Raw genomic sequence first — 19990 nt, forward strand, 5'->3', positions numbered from 1 at the left:
TGATTTATTGGAAATAAAGTGAATCTTATTAACATTTTAATAAAGAGAATCTTTTCGCACTGGGCTGGAAGTGGCCACCAGCCGCTGGTGCAATTCCATTCTACGGAAAAGTGGAATCGGCTCGCCTTGCCCAGGCGTGATTTGTGAGGCTGAGCCCCCAACAGTCCAAAAAGGCAAATGGGCTTCCTCCTCCTAGGGGCTCGCTCTGTGAGAGGTGCTAGCCCCGTATCTGCCATGCAAAATGAGGGAGCTTTATGAAGGAATCCGTCTTGTAAAGCCATTGGTCCTGGTCATCAGCCTCTACCCAATGCTTTCGTGATGCTGCCGCTGATCTATTTGGGAAGTTGGCTGGCTGGCGAGGCAGAGCCTCTCCTCAAAGGCTGGCTCCCACGGAAAATATGCTCAGTGCAGCCGCGTGTGTGAATGAAAACGCCGCCGGGCGCTTCTAGTCGGACAAAATGCAGCCCAGAACTCCACTCGTCCTGTGCGTTCTCCTGTCCCAGGTAGGGAAGAGCGGCTGCCTGGCGCCGGCCGCCTCGCTCCGGCTCGCCTTGCGCCCCGTTTCTGCATTCGGATCTCCCAGTGCGCCCGGGGAGAGGGGGCTTTCCGGGGCTCCGGGGCTCCGGCGCGCGGCGGCGAAGGCAGCCTGGGGCTCGCAAGGGAGGTCATTGCCAGCCCTGGAGATCCTCTGGGGACCCCTGCTTCCCACCCTGGCTTCCGTGTGTGTGTGTGTGTGTGTGAATGTGTGTGTGTGTGTGTACGTTCTGGAGAGGAGGAGAGAGCGCCCAAGCCCTTTTTTTGCAATCAAGGGCGACATTCTCGCCTACATTAAGTGGGGGAACTTTGATTTGCCTCCTCCAGCGGCTCCTGCATTGGAGAAAGACAGTTGGAGGCGACTCCAGTGAGTCGTGGTTTCCCAGGCCAGCACCAAGTGGGGGCAGCGCTGCTCTGGTCCGGGTTGTGGGTTGCCCGGCTGAGAGGCCGGCCTGGCACCACTGACTTCCCGGGGCGCCAGGCCCCTCGCCCAGCTCCGCGGCGCGTACTAAGGTGCATCGGGCCAGCCAAGCGCTGCAGCCCGGCTGCCGCTGTCGCTCACAGACGCCGGTAGCGCCGCGCCCTCATCGGGTCCTTTCCTCCCCGACCCCGGGGCTGGAAGGGCCGGAGCCCGGGCCCCCGCGCCCCCATCGTCTAGCCAGCTGGAGCTCCGGCCCGGGCCAGGGCCCGGGCTGCTGCCTTTGCTGTCTCTCCGGTCGGGCGCGGAGCGCGGAGAAAAGTTCAAGCCTTCCCCACCCGGACTGCAGCTGCCTGTTAACCCTTAGAGCGCTGCGGCGTCAGGGAAGGGCCGCCTACCCCGGGAGGAGGAGTGTGTAGACGCGGTCTTCCAGCAATCGCCTCTGCATCGGGAAGTTTGCCTGCAGGCAGAAAACAGTCCTCTGAGGCCAAGCTAGGGTGCTGGCGGCTGAGGGGCACGCCCAGCCCTGCACAGGGGTCTGGCGGTCTACAAGTGGGCGGGGAGGAGCCCGGCAGAGCCTGGCAGAGCAGAAGGAGACAGCGAGTGCCCCAGGGTACTAGGAATGGGTGTGGAGTTCTGGCCAGGACTCCCGGGTGTCAGGGGAAGAGGCACGTGTGTGAGCTGGTGGGTGAGAGGAAGGGGGATGGAAAGGAAGGGGCTGGCTGGGATGAAGGGGGAAAGTGCCGTCTTCCAAGGGGTGACCAGTCCTAGATCAAGATTAGGGTTGCACTTTGGAAATGCGCCAGTGTCCCAGAAACACAATGACCACGAACATGACTCAAAGGAAAAGGGTGGATACTAGTGCCAGGGCGAAGAGCTAAGGGTCCAGGCTGCTGACCTCTGCCCCCACTCATGACCTCTTCTTCTCTGGATACATGACCCCATCCAGGACTTCCCAACTATATAGCACTGTTTCCTCCAGGACTTTGCTCACTGACTCTCTTGGGGTCCCTGTAGCCTCAAGACGTGCCACAAATCCTACTGCTGCCTGTGAGCCAGTTTCCCAGATTGCCTGGACTCTGTATAGCCCTAAGGTTGTGTGCGTCTGCACAGCTCAGTTTAACAGGGAGCTCAGGGCATGCCTCAACCTGTTTGCCACGTGCTAGTTGTAGGGCCCTGGGCTAGTTACTTAACCTCTTGCAGCTTCCAGGCTCTCCCCTGTAAAATAATCTATCGCCTTCCTAGGATTGCTGGGAGCAGTAGGTTGTATTCAGCAGGATGCCCTACAAAAAGCATTCACCACTATGCCTGGCACAGTGTCCACTAGCACTTAGCATTGCCTGATCCAGCACTTTAAAGTCCTTCCCGTCTCTTAGTGGGTGTCCACCTCAGCTCTGATTCCAGGGCTTATCCAAAGTTATGGCTCCCTTAGAGCAGGACAGACCACATGAGAGCTTCCAGAGAGAACCCCGCACTGGGGGCCTGGTGCATGGTGCCTTTTGCAAAGCAACTGGTGTGTCTGCCTCACACCGGGCCTGGCTCTCAGCTCATTCAGTTTCTTAAAAATGAGGGAACAGAGGTTTCGCTGCACAGTGCCTGCCCAGGGAGGCTTGTTTCTCTCTAAGACCGTTATACATAATCAGAGCAAATGCCCACATGAGGACAGTCATTGATATCCTGGTAGCAAGAGCATCTTGCAGAGAATTCATTTTGTTGCATTTCAGTTATCCGGCAAGAGGTTCAAGCCGGGATCTGCACCTGCCACAGAGGAAAGTGGGGGAAATCTTGAGCCAACAAGCAAACACAAAACTTTCCTGAGGCAGGGAGAAAACAGAAGGAAGGGAAAAACAATGTAACAAAGCAAATTAGTCAGCGGCTGTGCTGGTGTTCAGGGAGGCATGTGTGTGCTTTTCCACTGCAGTTGAACTGGGCTGGGGAAACCATCAGTCTCGGCAAGCTTATTGGCCATGTTGCTGTTTTAGGCATTTTGGAAGGGGAAGGAGGAATGCGATGTCACTCAACACTGGCTAGAAGCTGGCAGCATTGAAGAACAGTCCCCTGTCCACTTTCCTGGAGTGTTTTGGGAAAGGTCATTCTGAAAGTGGCCCCTGGAATTTGCCAACAATAAGGAATGAACATGAAACAAATGAAGTCCGTTATGAGCAAGAAATTCCACTGTAAATATGACCCCCCTCCCCCACTCGGGTAGTGGTGCTTGCAACTAACTGAAAGTCCTAACAATAAGTGAGTAATCTCATAAGAATCAGGATTTTAGGGAGTGGTTCCAGGTTTGGAGAGCAGTCACTTGGGAGTGACGAAAAATGTTCCACAGGATTCTGAGATTTTGGTCGAGAGTGGGGAGTTCCCTCTTGGAGTCAGAATCTTGATTTTCAGAGTTTTAACTGAGAATCGGTATGCTCTAGGGCCCCTGCAGCTTCCTGTAAGAGCTTTTTAGGGTTTTAAGAGCAGTGTGTATTTGCAGAACCTCTTGGATGAGGGGGAAAGACTGGGAAAGTTGCAGAGAGCACCCCTACCCTCCAGATGGGTTCACGTGGGACAGCCTAGAAGATTCCAAAAGCACCGGAGAAACAGATATGAGTGGCGAAAAGAGACAAAGCGGTAGAGTTCAAGTGTCTGTACTTTTTTTTTTTTTTTTTAAGCAAGTCCCTGAAGAGGTTCAATAGACTGCAAGCCTGAATATGTGACTTGGAATTTATGTAATCCCACAGTCTACATTAAAAGCCCCAACAGTCATCTTAGCCCATCTCTCCTTCTCTGCCTCCCTCCCTTCTTCCCTTTTCTATCTTTAGCTCTTGGGTTTTCCATTAAGTAAAATCTATTTCCTTCCAGAGAAGTATCCTCTACCTGTTACAGTGAAATTGCCCAACAAACCAATGTACCCAACGACTGCATTATCTAAAAGTATCAGCCTTGGATACCTTACACTTTGGATGTGTAAATTTCAACTCAATCTGAAGTTTACAGTTTAGGTCAAAGTACAGCTAGGTCCTTGAAGATATCTTTCCTTCCAAAAATGCAGTTTCTTGGGGAATCTGTTATTTTCTATTCAATAGAAGGTAAGGAAAAAGACAAACCATGGATTCGATTCACGCTCGAATGAATGAAGATCGTATTATCTAAATAACCAGCAGTACTTGTGTGTGTGTGTGTGTGTTTTGATCTTCTTTTAATACCTGTTGAAACATTTCTCCAGAAGAGGGCTCCATACACAGCATCACAAAATACTGAATCTACAGCTCACGTTTAAAAGAGCTTCAGTGTAGCAGCTCCACCAAAACAGAACTATTCTTCGTATTCCTAATTATTTGCTGCAAAGCGCCTCCAAAATGAGAGGGCCCATGGCCTTTGCACTGAGTGTCTGTCTTTCTTTTTTTCCAGTTGTAGTTGGTTCTATTCTACTTGATTCTTCAACTGTGGATCCCCTCTGAGTATGAGAGCAGAAAAATTTCAAAGACCTTTGTAGACAATGCAACATGGAATGTAAGGAGGTTCTGAAATCCCCAGGCATCCGACTTCAGCTGGACCTGGTTTTATTCTTTCGGCAGGAACAGTCCTGCCTGTGAAGGGAGATAATCTTGCCCATTAGGCAACCACACAGAAGAGCGAGTCATGAGGCACATCCACTCACCTTCCAACACCACTTGAAAAGGAGAGGGAATATCAGTGTGTGATCCAGTTACAATAAATCCAGTTGGGCGGAATCAAATCAAGTGACCAGTGGTTTTGGCATTGTTTCGATTTAGCTGTCAGCAAGGTGCTCACACACCTGGAAGAATCAGACCCTTCTGAAGGATGCTGCCAATACAATTCCCTGTGGCCTGTCTCCTTCACAGCTACCCAGAATCCCAGGCCTAGCTTCCATCTGAGCAGTCTGCACAATGGCTGGCCAGACTGGGGGCAGGGTTCCCTGCTTCTTCACCAGGTACCCGTTGGAGGCTTTATTTTGAGGTTAGGGTGGAGAGCAGTTTTTTTCTCTGCTGAGACGTGCAGCCAAGGGCAGGCTAGAGGGGACAAAGGACATTTCAAACTTGAAATGCCAACCAAGTCAGGGCACGTGGAGGTGAATGGGTCAACCTTTGGCTTAGCAGATTGAACCTTGAGTCATCTGCTAGCTGGTAATGAAGCCTGTGTATCCTGACTTTCCAATTCTGGTTTCTGGACAAAGGTTGCAAAGTAGCAGCCATAGGCCAAATTTTGCTCATGGATATATTTTGTTTGGCCCAAACATTTTGAAAATTGGGGAACTGTATGTTAAAGAAGAAAAAAAAAAGAAAGAAAAACCCAGGTTCTTGTATCTCTTAAAGTCAGAAGGTCCAGCAACCCTAGATCCTCATTCCCACATGGCAACACTTGGCTAGAGCTGAGTCGCAGGGCTTCCTTTAGGTGGGCATGCCTCTGTAGTTTGCCACAATCCCCACTACTCCCTACTACACACCCTGCCCACTGCAGTCATTTATCCTTACTGCTTGCTTCTGTAGCCATTTGCATTTGGAAGCTCTCCTTTCACAAATTATGAGGCTTGATCCAGTTGAAGCAGCTAATTTCTCAGTGATGGGCAATTTGGAAAGGAAGAGGCTGGCTTCTTTTCGATCCCCCTGATTGAACTACACTGAGGTGAGCCTTGGAACAGCATGACCATTCACAAGGAACTATATGTCCTCCCCGAGAATGTTATCACTGCCAGTGCTGTTGGGCATCTAGGGGCACCCAGAGCCATGTGACACCCAGACCATTGCTACCTGTGGAGTAGATACAGCCAGACAAGTGACACACCACCAGCATTGAGTCAGCCTGAGCACAGTACATCCAGGGTGATGTTGTTGTTAGGTGCCATTGAGTTGGCTCCAATTCATTGCAACCCTGTGTACAACAGAGGGAAGCACTGCCCTGTCCTGTGCCGTCATCACAATTATTGTCATGTTTAATCCCATTGTTGCAGCCACTGTGTCAATCCATCTCATTGAGGGTCTTCCTCTTTTTCGCTGACCCTCTACTTTTTCCTTCTCCAGGGAGTAGTCCCTCCTGATAACATGTCCAAAGAATGTTAGATGTAGTCTCGCCATCCTTGTTTCTAAGGAGTATTCTGGTTGTACCTCTTCCAAGACAGATTTATTCATTCTTTTGGCACTCCAAGGGGTATTCAATATTCTTCACCAGCACCACTATTCAAAGAAGTCAATTCTTCTTCGGTCTCCCTTACTCTCCATCCAGCATTCGCGTGCGTATGAAGCAATTGAAAACACCATGGCTTGGGTCAATACCCGCATACACTGGCAGCCAAGGGGTAGGACGTAGGCCCTAGTTTTATACCAAGAGCATCGCTACCCCTAGGGGATGGTGACACCCTGAGAATTTGCATTCCAAGAGTGTTGCTCACCCACAGTGTGGGTACAATCAGAACATCCCAATACCCTAGTATACTTAGTCCTGCTGGGGACTCTGGGAGCGCTGAGCTAACACTCAAAGCACTGTAACTCCAGAGTAATGTTACATCCTGAGCATTGTCACCTGGAGTACCTTTGTACACAAGACCTTGTCACCCACAGCACTGCCTACCTTGTGTGATGTTTGTGTAGCTGTTTGTAATGGCTAATGCCTACAACAGTTAACGCTACAATTAATGCTCTCTGCCTCTGTAAATACTGGACTAATCTGTCCTCCTCATCCCATACCAATAAGTAAGCCCTGATGGCTCTTGTTTACTGTAGCTACAGCCCCAGAGATTGAGATAAATATAACTACACACACATACCAGCAAAAAAGTAATTGTTTTTCCTCTGTCAGTTGCCAACAGAAGTCAAATTCCTGGAAATTAACAACAGCAAAAAGCACGTTTTGACATGTCATGTCTCATTTCAAAGACACCAGCCAGTTTCCCTGATCTGCCGCCAAGGCACAAAGCCCCTGTGTCTCCCGAGGCTGATGGCGGGCCATGTCTCCTGAGGCTAATGGTGGGCCGGGCTGGGGTGGAGGCAGCAGCTGCTGGGCTGACAACTGCCCTGCTCCATGCCTGGGTGGCCTGGAAGTGAGCTCAGCCTCTGGAGATTTTGGCGATTCTGCGAAGGGACAGGGCAGCCCCCGCTCCTGTCTTACAGGGTCTGCAGGCCTACATCTCTCTCCTCTCCTCAGGTTTCCATCCGCTGCAGGATGGTGGCTGCAAATGCCTGAAGCTTGAGCTTCTGTGTTTATCTCCCAGTAGAGCCTGTGCAAAGTTGCTGGGCCCCATGAGCAGAAATGATCACTGACTCAGGCTGGACAGATCCCACCCTCAAGTGCCAGGCACCATATAGCATATGGGATCATCTCACTCAGGGGTTGCAAAGTATGGCCTGTGGGCCAATTCCTGCTCACAACCCTGTTTTTATAAATAGTTTTATTAGAACACAGTCACACCCATTTGTGTATGTAGTTGTGTGAGGCTGCTTTCCTGCTACAAGAGTTGAGTGGTTGCAACAGAGACCAAATAGCCTGCGAAACTTAAAATATTTACTATTTGGACCTTTACAGAAAAAGTATGCCCGCCCTGTATAACTCAAAATTACAGTCAAAGGGGTTGCAGGGACCACCACAAAGGATTGTTCCTCCCAAGCCCCAAGCACTCAAGCAGCTGGACTTTAGGGAGATTCAGCTAAGACCAAATGTATTCAGCATGTATCTTGGATATCTAAGGAAGACCTAATATGTGCCAGGCACCATATGTATGCTTACAGCCCAGCAGCGAACAAGGCAGACCCAGTCCCTGCTCTCTTAGGGCTTAGAGCCTGTCAGGAGAGACAAATATCAATGAATGAATAATTGACTACAGAGACAACCACTATGAAGGAGGGAAGCATGGCTATATGAGGTCCTGCCATTCCATATATTTTGCTTGTCTTTTTTCCCCACTACAGTACAAGCTCCATTATGGCATATGCTGAAGGAGCTCCGGGGGCACAAGTGGTTAAGTGCTCGACTGCTAACCAAAAGTTCAGTGGTTCGAATCCACCAACCGCCCCGCAGAAGGAAGATGTGTAGTCTGCTTCCGTAAAGATTTATAGCCTTGGAAACCTTATGGGGCAGTTCTGCTCTGTCCTACAGGGCTGTTGTGAGTTGGGATCGGCTTGACAGTAACGGGTATGGTTTTGGTTTATGGCATATCCTGTTGCCTGATTTGTTCATTTCTGTATCCCCAGGGCCTAGAACAGTGCCTGGCCTGTAGCAGGTGCTCAATAAATAAATAAGTGAATGTAAGAAAGGCATTGGATCTGAATGAAGGATCTGCGAGGCTTCTCTGATGACCTAGATGCTCCAGTCATAATCTGGAGGAGGAGGAGGGCTCACGGACAAAGGGACACTAGAGGATGTGGTGGGGAAAGGCTTTGTTCCAGGCAGAAGGCAAAGCCTGGGCAAAGCTGCCATGCAGGAGAAAACGCCACAGCCCGGTGTGGCTGGAGCTGTGAGAGCAACAAGACAAATGGGGCAATGTGAGCCTCGGAGGTGAGCCTGGGGCCTTGTTAGCCACAGCAGGGATTTCGGTGTTCGTCCCAGAGCAGTGGGAGCCATTGGAGGCAACGAGGGGAAGGTAAAGCATGACATGGTCAGATTTCCATTTTGGCAAGATCACTCTGGCTGCAGTGTAGACAGTGGATTGGAGCTGGGTACGAGTAGAAGGGAGAGGACAACTGAGCCCTGAGATGATGGGAGTCTGGACTGGGGAGTGATGATAAAGTGGAGAGAAGTAGACATATCCAACTCAAAATCCGCAAGACTGTCAGGAGAGTTTGATAGGGCCTGGTGGTGGCTGGGTTTGGGGATGGCAGGGTAAGGTTGCTGTTGTTGTTGTTGGGGGCTGCCGAGTTGATTCCAGCTCATAGCTACATGACAGAGTAGAACTGGCCTGTAGGGTTTCTTAGGCTGTAATATTTACAGAAGCAGATCGCCAGGTCTTTTCTCTCAAGGAGCTGCTGGTGGGTTCAAACTGACGTCCTTTTGGTGAGCAGCTGGACCCTAAACCATGGCACTGCCAGGGTTCCTAGGATGAGGTTAGGGAGGGATTAAGGAGTCTTGCTTGAGTTCTGGCTCTTCCAGTTGGCAGGAGGCTGGAGTCACTTGCCTGAACAAGGAACCCAGGTGTTTGACATCATGAACAGGGTCTGAGGACCGTTTCCTTGGGGGTGTTAGCCAGGCTGCAGTAATGCTTCTCAGGAGAGGCATCAAGGGCTGCTACACCAATGCCAGGAGATCCACTCCGTGCTCGCATCTGGGACGGGCACCGTGGGAGCCTAGAATGCCCTTGACTAGAGTGACTGATGTGAAGCCTAAATAATTAACCAATCTCTGAGACTTTTCATGCAAAAGATATTTGAGAGAAACATTGCTGAGCCCTTTAATCATTTTTTGAACATTCAATCAGCAGTGCTAGAAATATTCCTTACATGCAGCAAAAACGATCTACTACTTTCAGCAATCACTCTGCGAATGCCAACAAGCCTTCGTTTCAGCATATTGGGGTTAGTCTCAGTGACTCTTATGCATCTAGGTGTAGGAGCAGAATCTTCAACAGGGTGCCAGACAGTGGTGGGCGATAAATGTTCAACACTGCCAATGATTAAAAAAAAAAAAAAAAAAATTTTTATTATCATTGGCAGAATATATAGCAACTAAATAATACCAACTACCTGACTTACAGTGTTTGCCAGTTTCCCTTGTGTATATACTTCTACCATGACTGATTTCAATCTATCAACCTACGAGTTTCCTGAAGATTTAACAATGGGCTCTTTCAAACCAGCACAGTTTGGTTTCAGAACACTGCTGGACCTAGGTTCCATTTCTAGCTGTCCCTTTCACTCATTACGTGGCCTTCGGTAAAGCAGCCTCAATTTTCTCATCTGTAAAATGGACTGGGTTGTGAGGGTGAAATGGAAAAAAGGTTGTTAAAGCGCAGGGACAACTAATTTGCTTTAAAGCTTCTCCTTCAACAAGGATTCTACAGGTATACAATTGGTCCTTATAAAAATGCAATGAAACCTGTGAGAGCTGGAACTTGACGGGACCACTTTGTTTTTCCCATCCTTGCAAGTTTTCTGCCTTTGACAGGGTGCAGTCTTACCACTTTTCTATCGTTCCTTTTAGTGGAAAATATTTGAGCTTTCCTTCTCTGCCAGGTTTCCACCTTACATTTCCACCTTACACAGGTTCCAGCTTTCACAGGTTTTGCCGTATTGGGTGAGCTTGATTTACTCACTGAGTGAATTTTGATGTGTGAAAAACAGAGGCTGGCACGCCTGTACTTTGGCTTCTTGCAGTTCTGGGAGTTTCTGCAGTTAAAGGATGGTTGCTTTCTGTGGCAGTATTGATTCTGAATTTTTCTCTTCTGCCTTTCTCTTTCTCTTCTTCTTGCTTCCCTCAAAAGATGCTTACTGAGTGCTGAATGCCAGGCATTCTACCAGGTACTTCACCTTCAGAAGGTGAGGTTTGTACAGCTGTTGGCCCCCTTTTAACAAGTGAGAAAATTGTAGAGCTTAAGGACTTTACCCAAGGTCACAGAACCACCAAACAGGGAGCTGGGATTTGAACCCCTGGGTCTGAGTGAGTGTGGCATCTCTGCCCTTTCTGCCCTCTCACTTTCACCCTAAGGATCTATCGAGGCATTTAGGGAACTCAGAGGTAAACCAAATGGACACAGTCCCTGCCCTCATAGAACCCACAGTCTAGTGAGGGCCACCAATAAGTAAAAAGTAAATAAATAGCTGAAATAATTCCAAATTTGGTCATTCTTACCATGGGAAACAATAGGTGCTAAAATAGTTTTGATAGTTTACGACAGTATTGATGGAGTCTCCTCCTTTCCTCCCTGCCTTAATTGTTGGTACTTACCCAGGGCCCAGAATGCTGCTGAGATTCCAGAAATGCAGACAACACAGCCCTGGCCTCAGGAGGAAAATTACTAAAGTCCCTTTAAGGCCTATGACCCACCCAGGCCCAGAGGAGCTGGTGCCTTGGATGCTCAGGAGAGTTGGCGAGACTTATGAACCCTTGAGAAGTGAATCTGAATGCTGGCCCAGCTGTTTGCATGCTGAGGGATCTTAGATTAGTTACTTTATTTCCCTTCTCCTGTGTTTAAACAAAGGAAGAGAGGAAATAGCTACACCTACCCTGGAGGTTTTTTGTGAGGATTAAATAATTGTATGCTGATGACTTAATCTGATGATTAGCACCTGCTAGGTGCTGAAGAAATGCTGGTTGCTCTTTTTTTTTACCTCTGTGCACTGGGGCTCCAGGGAAGTTTATGATCTAAAGGTAGACTCTGTCTTAAGGATATGCCAGTGGATTTTAAAATGCACGAATATTAGCAAATAAATAAAGGTTGCAGCCTAGGGAAGGATTCGACAATTTCCTTGCTGGGAGCTCCCCAAAGACTGGTCCCCTGGGGATTTCATGCCTGAGGAATACTTTTGATCTGGTTCGATGTTATCTTCTAGATGCATCTGCCCAGGCGTTTTTCCCAGGGGTTGTATAGAGCAGTGTGTATACACACGTATGCACGTGGGTGTGTGCACATGCATGCATGTGCATGCTGCCATGAACACTTGTTATTATTTTTTAAAATACCTCAAAATAACTACAGTTTACTGTAGCTGCTATGTGCCTTCTACATGCATTATCTGGAATCTTTACTGCAAACTCTTACCTGTTGCCATTGAGTTGATTCCGACTCTTAGTGACCCTATAGGACAGAGTAGAATGCCCCATAGGGTTTCCAAGGCTATCATCTTTATAGAAGCAGACCACCACATCTTTCTCCCGAGGAGAGCTACTGGTGGGTTTGGACTGCTGACCTTTTGGTTACCAGGCAAGCACTTAATCACTGTGCCTTCAGGGCTCCTCCTGATTTACCAGAAGAGTTTTTTTTGTCTTTTTTTCCTTTTTAATTGGACTTAAGCACCATTATGGATTGAATTGTGTCCCCTCAGAAAGAAATGTTGAACTCCTAACCCCAGGTGCCTATGAAATGACCTTATTTGTAAATAGGATCTTTGAAGATGTTACTAGTTAACATGATGTCATACTGGAGTAGGGTGGGTCCTAATCCCACCTCAGTAGTGTCCTTTTAAAAGAGTAAAAGAGGCACAGAGAGTCAGAGAGAGGAAAGACAGCCCTGTGAGGGCAGAGTTAGCTGCACTTGCAAGCCAAAGAATACTTGGGGCTGCCAGAAACTCAGGGAGACAAGAAAGGATCTTCCCTAGAGGCTTTGGGAGGAGCTTGGCTCTGCTACACCTTGATTTAGGCCTTTGAGCCTCCAGAAATGTGAGACGGTAGGATTCTGTTCTTTAAAGTCTCCCAGTTTGTTATGGCAGTGCCAGGAAATGAATACTATTGCTTTAGATAAGGTAGTTGTTAGTTCAACAAATAACTGTTGAATGTCTACGTGTAGGCACCGTTGTTGTATGCACCGGGGATGCGGCCACGAACACAGTCTTGCCCTCACAGAGCTCCCGTTCCAGGGGGTTTACACACTCTGCACTTGGCTTGTTTCCTTACCGCTCCATGTACCAAGTCACGCCACACACTGGCCTCTCTGTCTAGCTCAGGACATCTGTGTCTGTGCTCCCCAGTCCACACAGTGTATATCTGATTAAGTTGTTCATCTAACAAATATTTACTGAGCAGTCTGTACCTCAAGTATGATTTTCAACACTGTGGAAGCAGCAGTGATAATGACAAGATATCCTGTTCTCATTGGCTCTACATTCTAATGGAAAGAAAGACAGTAGATAAAATAAACATATATGCTACTTAAAAAAAAATTATTTGTTTTTATTGTGGTTTAGATAAAAGTTTACAGAGCAAATTAGTTTCTCATTAAACAATACACATACTATTTTGTGACATTGGCTGCCACCCCCTCAACATGTCAACACTCTCCACTTCTCAACCTTGGGTTCCTCATTTCCACTTGTCCGCTTTTCTTGTCTTCTCCTGCCTTCTTGTCTTTGCCCCTGGGACGGTCTACCCGTTTAGTCTTGTATACATGTTTGAGCTACATGTACTGTTGTTTGTTTTATGGGCCTGTCTAGTCTTTACCTGAAGGGTGAACCTCAGGAATGACTTCAGTACTAACTTACAAGGGTGTCCAGTGGCCATCCTCTTGAGATTTCTCTAGTCTCTGTCAGACCAGTAGGTCTGGTCTTTTTATGTGAATTTGAATTTTCTTCTATGTTTTTCTCCCGCTCTGTCAGCAACCCCCTCTTGTGATCCCTGTCAGAACAGTTGGTGGTGGTAGCCAGGCACCAGAATCTAGTAGTGCTGGACTTAGTCCTGTGGAGGCTGAGGTAGTCGGGGTCCATTAGTCCTTTAGACTAATCTTTCCCTTGTATCTTTGGTTTTCTTCATTCTCCCTTGCTCCAGACAGGAGTGGAGTATCTTAGATGGCCCCTCACAAGTTTTTAAGACCCCAGACGCTACTCACCAAAGTTAGATGTAGAACATTTTCTTTATAAACTATTTTATGCCAATTGAGCTAGATATCTCCTGAGACCATGGTCCCTAGTCCTCAGCCCAGTAATTCCATCCCTCAGGGAATTTGGATGTACCTATGAAGCTTCCCTGGTGAAAAGCCCTGGTGGCGCAGTGGTTAAGAGCTTAGCTGCTAACCAAAGTGTTGTCAGTTTGAATCCACCAGCTGTTCCTTGGAAACCCCATGTTGAAATTCATCGTTGTTCTTTAACGTTGTGTAATACCCCATTGTGTGTATGTACCACAGTTTGTTTATCCATTCATCTGTTGATGGGCATCTAGGTTGTTTCCCTCTTTTTGCTATTGCCAACAGTGCTGTAATGAACATGGGTGTGCATATATCTATTCATGTGATGGCTCTTATTTCTCTAGGATATATTCCTAGGGGTGGGATTATTGGATCCTATGGTATTTCTGTGTGTGATGGTATTTCTATTTCTAGCTTTTTAAGGAAGCACCATATCAATTTCCAAAATGGCTGTACCATTTTGTATTCCCACCAGCAGTGCATAAGAGTTCTGATCTTCCCACAGCATCTCTAACATTTATTTTCTGGTTTTTTTTTTTTTTTTTTATTCGTGTGTAATGTCAGGGTGAGATAGTATCTCACTGTAGTTTTTTTTAATATACTTTTTTTTTTATTGTGCTTTAAGTGAAAGTTTACCGTTCAAGTTAGTTTCTCATACAAAAATTTATACACACATTGTTATGTGACCCTAGTTCCTCTCACTCCTCCTTTCCACCCCAGATTTCCCATGTCCATTCAACCAGCTTCTGTCCCTTTTTGCCTTCTCATCCAGCCTCCAGACAGGAGCTACCCATTTAGTCTCCTGTATCTACTTGAACTAAGAAGCACTCTCTTCACCAGTATTATTTTATATTTTATAGTCCAGCCTAATCTTTGCCTGAAGAGTTGGCTTTGGGGATCTCATTGCAGTTTTGATTTGCATTTCTCTAACGGCTAGTGATTGCAAGCATTTCCTCATGTACCTGTTAGCTGCCTGAAAGTCTTCTTTGATAAAGAGTCTGTTTGTATCTTTTAATTGGATTATTTATCTTTTTGTTGTAGAGGTATTGGGTTTTCCTATAGATTTTAGAGATTAGGCCTTTGTCAGATATGTCATAGCCATTTTTTTTTTCCCCAGTCTGTAGGTTCTCTTTGTATTCTTTTGGTGAAGTCTTTTGATGAGGACAAGTGTTTAATTTTTAGAAGATCCCAGTTATCTAGTTTATCTTCTGGTGTTTGTATATTATTAGTTATGGTTTGTGTTCTCTTATGCTGATTATTAGGGGCTCTAGCTTTGACCCTATTTTATCTTCTATGATTTTTATAATTTTAGTTTTATATTTAGGTCTTTGATCCATTTTGAATTTGTTTTTGTGTAAATATGATACTTTTGGAGAGTGATAGTGATATGAAATGGAATAGGCAGTGTTGTCCTGAGTGTGGCTATGATCCTCTCTTGGAAAGAAGGCCCTTTGTATTGAGGCTGTGACCTTTCTACATTTTACAAATGAAATGTCCTACTGTTTATGAAACTAAGTTGCTAATAAGTAGGTGGGACTTTTGTCCTTATTGGTAAGATAAGATGTTGCTGGCAACCCTTTGTCCATTCCCAATTTGTTCTTTTGTTGAAATTTCACTGCTGGAATCCAAAAATCTGGCAACTGCTGATTTAAACCAGGGGTAGGAATCTTTTTATGTAAAGGGCCAGATAGCAAAGATACAGCCCCTGATACAACTACTAAACTATGGTGATGTAGTGCCAAAACAGCCATAGACAATATGTAAACTAATGGACATGACTGTGTTCCAATAAAACTTTATTTACAGCTTTGGGTGAAGGGAAAGACAACACTCAATACAAGGAAGGTCAGTCTAATTGGACTGGACTAAAAGCAAAGATGTTTCCGGGATAAAATGAAAGCTTCAAAGGTCAGCAGAGCAGGGGCTGGGGTCTGGGGAACATGGTTTGAGGGGACTTCTAAGTCAATGGGCAAAACAATTCTATTATGAAAACATTCTGCATCCCACTTTGAAATGCGGCGTCTGGGGCCCTAAATGCCAACAAGCGGCTATCTATGATACATCAATTGGTCTCAACCCACCTGGAGCAAAGGCAAAGGAAGAACACCAAGGTCACACGACAACTAAGAACCCAAGAGGCAGAAGGGGCCACATGACCCAGAGACCTACATTATCCTGAGACCAGAAGAACTAGTTGGTGCCCGGCCACAATCGATGTCTGCCCTGTCAGGGAGCACAACAGACAACTCTTGACGGAGCAGGAGACCAATGGGATACAGACCCCAAATTCTCATAAAAAAAGGTATGACTGCGACTAGAGGAATCCCGGAGGCAATGCTCCCCAGACCTTCTGATGGCACAGGACGGGAACCATCCGCGAAGACAAATCATCAGGCATGAAAAGGACTGGTCAGCAGGGGGGGAGAGAGATGCTGATGAAGAGTGAGCTAATTAAATCAGGTGGACACTGGAGAGTGTGTTGGCAACTCTTGACTGGAGGGGGGATGGGAAGATAGAGAGAGAGGGAAGATGGCAAAATTGGCACGAAATGAGAGACTGAAAGGGCTGACTCAATAGGGGGAGAGCAAGTGGGAGAAGGGAGTAAGATGTATGTAAACTTACATGTGACAGACTGATTGGAATGGTAAATGTTCACTTGAAGCTTAATAAAAATTAATTAAAAAAAAACTTTATTTACAAAAGCAGGCAGTGGGCTGAGTTTGGCTCAGGGGCTGTAGTTTGCTGATCGCTGATCTAAACCATTAACTACCCCATCAGTTGTTCAAACTTGTACAAGGTAGAGGTAGGCAAAGGCCAGGGAGGGAGACCAGGCATTTTTTTTTTTGGCCCTTTGTCCCCAGGAGAATGGCCCTACTCCTTTAGGGCCACATATCATTGGATTATTCTCTGTTAACTTTGATAAATGTAAGAATGCTCTTTGTCATATATGGAACATAATTCTCAGACCAGCTCTAAATATATAATAATTTAACCTTTGTAGTAATTATCCGTACTACATTCTTAAGGCTTTCTTACCACCCAGAGGTCTTAGCTTGGGTTCCCCCAAAGCAGTGCTGGAGATGTGGATTTAGGCACAGGAGCTGATTTGGGAGATGCTTTCAGGGAGCAGAAGTGAGAGAGCAGAGGAAGTGAGACTAGGAAGAAGGAAAGCCAGTTAAGAGTGTGTCACTGAGCTGGATACTGTTGTGGGCAGCTGGGGCTCACTGCGGCAGAACTGTGTGAAAGGTGCTTCAGAATGGGCCCTCTGCTGGACAGGGGTCTGGGGCTTACGTCTATCTATTCACACCCTCCTTTGGCCAAGGGTTACCTTCCTGCTGAGTCTTTGCTGGTCTGGGAGAACAACCATGACTTTGGAAAAGTTCTGAACAGAAAGAGAGTGGGGCACAGCAGACTCCTTGAATTGCCATTATATGCCTTGAGTAAAAACCAGATGCAGTTGAGTTGATTCCAATTCATGGTGACTCTGTGTGTGTCAGAGCAAAGCTGCTCCGCAGGGTTTTCGATGACTGGTTTTCAGAAGTACATCACCAGGCCTTTCTTCCAAGGCACATCTGTGTGGACTCGGACTTCCAACCTTTCAGTTAGGAGCTGAGCATTAATTATTTGCACCACCCAGGGACTCCTATGCCCTGGGTAGGACATGAGTATATAAGGGTTACTGTAACTAGAAACCCCGGTGGTATAGTGGTTAAGTACTACCACTGCTAACCAAAAATTTGGCGGTTTGAATCTACCAGGTGCTCCTTGGAAACTCTGGGGCGATTCTACTCTATTCTTTAGGGCCACTATGAGTCGGAATCGACTCAATGGCAACAAGTAGTTTTTTTTTTTTTTTTTTGAACAAATATTTGGGTTACTGGAAAACCTCTTCAGTAGAGCTAATGGTAAAAGAAAGCGATGTGTTATTGTTTTAACCTTCTGAGTTTGGTGAAGTACCCTCGTGCAGATACTCTCTTTCCCACTAGATGGTACCAGTGTGCCAAAGCCCTGAAGTGCTCCCCTAGAATCTCATCTTCTATGTGGAATACACCCCCATTCCTTTTGAACAGTTAAGGAATATCCTAGTTGAGGTTGGAGAACTGACCATGGATACTCTGTGGACAACAGATGAGAGAAAGCTGGAGGTTGTCTAAACAATTACCCTCATTCGTTCGTTCATTCTTCCATCCATCAGCAGATATTACTGGCACCCAGTAAGGGGTCAGCAACCTTCTAGGCACTGGGAATATGGAAGTGAACAATATAGACAAAGTCTGTGCCCTGATGAGGGAGTTAAGGGAGAGACAGTAAAAGAATGAGCAGGTAGAAATATGTCATGTTGGGTGGTGATGAGCAACATGAAGACCAATAGAGCAGACAAGAGGATGGACAGTGAAGGGGAAAGGGTACAGCCCTTCTCCTATCTGCTGGTCCTACCTTGGCAGGTGGGTGAGAGATTATTTTCATCTGTTTCTTAAACCCAATGCCTGCCTGTCAGTGCTCCTATGATTACTCTTATGTGTTTTTTTTCCAAAATGAGACTATGACCTTGTAGAAGGCAGAAATGGTGCTTGGCTTATGGGTGTTGACCAACTGGAACATATTGCAGCCTAACAGCCAACTCAACAGAAGACTCGTTGATTTAATTCGCCTGGAATAATTTGAATTGTTATTGTGGTTGACACACAATAGAGTTACATTTTACTTAGGGGTTAGGTTATGAAGTTCACAAAGTCGTCATTTCCCTTGAAATCTCTTCACTTGCCCATTAAAGTACAGTATATGGTGGTTTTGTATATGCAGCCTTGTACTGTAATCAATATGTAGCAACATATAATATATGCCGTAACGTACAGTGTATAATAAAGAATACATGTAAGATATAATTTTACAGTATTTAATTGCACTATTTAAATCGCTCTTTTCCTTTTTGGTGGAAGAATTGGATTTCCATAAGTTAAATGTGCATATGATAAGACTTCGCTGTATTCATTAAGCTGGTTTTCCAGTCCTATCCTCTCAACAAGGCTGTGCACAGAGGAGGGCAAGGATTGTGTTCTTTGTGTTCTATTCATCTTGGGATGCTTTGGGGCAGCGAAACTGCAAAGCAATAATAATAATAGTATTAGCGGTAATGGAAGGATCCCTATGGCACAACAGTTAATCGGTTCGATTCTAACCGAAAGGTTAGCAGTTCGAATACACCCAGTGGCTCTGCAGGAGAACGACCTGGCAATCTGCTCCTTTAGAGATTACAGCCTAGAAAACCCTCTGAGGCAGTTTTACTCTGTCATATTGAGTTGCTATGAGTTGAAAATCGACTTGATGGCATTCAACAGCGACAGCAGTAATAGTGGCTAATATCTATGCCATGGTTACCATGAAGTCGGCCCTGCTTGAGTACTTAGCTGTATTAATTAGCACATTTAATCCTTGTAATGACCCTATGGGGCATCTACTGTTATTTTAATTCCACTTCACAGGTGGGGAAACTCCAGGAGAACTTGATAAAGTTTACACAGTTTGAGAGTTCAGGAGCTGGGATTTGAACAAAACCTGGGCTGTCCCAGACACAAAAGGCTACATTATAGGAAATGTCCAGAATAGGCAAATCCATAGAGACATAAATACATTAGTGGTTCCCAGGGGCTGGGGAAGGGGGGTTGGGGAGTGACTGATAATGGGTGCAGGGGTTTTTTTTTGGGGGGGGGATGATGGGCATGTTCTGCAATTAGATGGTGGCAATTCTATGAATATACTAAAAATGACTGAATTGCATATTTTTGAAAGATGAACTTTATTTTATGTGAATTATACCTCAGTAATGCTGTTGTTAAACTAACAAACCTTGGGCAGTGCAGCCTCAGGGCTCTTGTGCTCCACCCCTGAGCTATGAGGCGGTGATGGGGTGGTGGCAGGTACACAACCCTTCCTGCAGGTGCTTACCAGGTACAAGCACCAGTCTACTTACTTCATGTATATTAATTCAGCTATTCCTCCAAAGGTCCCTGTCCTTGGCCCACTTCGCAGATCAGAAAACTGAGGCAGAAAAAAATATTGAGAGACTTGCCAATGGGACCTGCAAGTGGCAGTGCCAGGATGTAGACTCAGGCAGTTGAGTGCCCGAACCCCACTCTTGACTGCTGCACTGGTTTTCACATGTGTTTCATTGATTAAAAGGAACCCATGTGGTCAAGAGCTGCAGGTCACTCTGGCCTATTAAGAAATAAAGTAATGGCTCCTCACTCTTGTTCTTCTGCCCATTTGCAAAATGGGTCCAGATCTCTCCCTGTTGTCATCTCACTCTTGTTGTGGCTCTGGTGCAGGGTCCTGGTGTAAGACCCAGAGACTGTAGGAGAACAGGTGTGTAGTATGGCTGGCTTTTAAATTTAATAAGTAGCTCAGGAGAAAGAGAAAGGGAAGGAGAGAGAGAATAACTGACATGCTAATTGTCATTGTATTCAGGTTGATACCAGATGTCTGGAAGGATT

At 46.3% G+C, this 19990-nt stretch overlaps 1 protein-coding gene across 2 annotated transcripts in view; it reads left to right on the forward strand.

The window, feature by feature from the left end:
• Positions 1–245: 245 nt before the first annotated feature.
• The window catches only part of CDH13 (cadherin 13), a 1228073-nt gene continuing 1208328 nt past the window's right edge, over positions 246–19990 (forward strand). For both annotated transcript variants that reach the window (XM_049863997.1, XM_049863996.1), the window contains exon 1: positions 246–503. In XM_049863997.1, coding sequence (XP_049719954.1) covers positions 459–503 — 45 coding nt within the window. In that variant the 5' untranslated portion in view covers positions 246–458. The remainder of the gene's footprint in view (positions 504–19990) is intronic.

The sequence above is a fragment of the Elephas maximus genome, chromosome 21 (genome assembly GCF_024166365.1).
Source record: "Elephas maximus indicus isolate mEleMax1 chromosome 21, mEleMax1 primary haplotype, whole genome shotgun sequence".
Classification (NCBI taxonomy): domain Eukaryota; kingdom Metazoa; phylum Chordata; class Mammalia; order Proboscidea; family Elephantidae; genus Elephas; species Elephas maximus.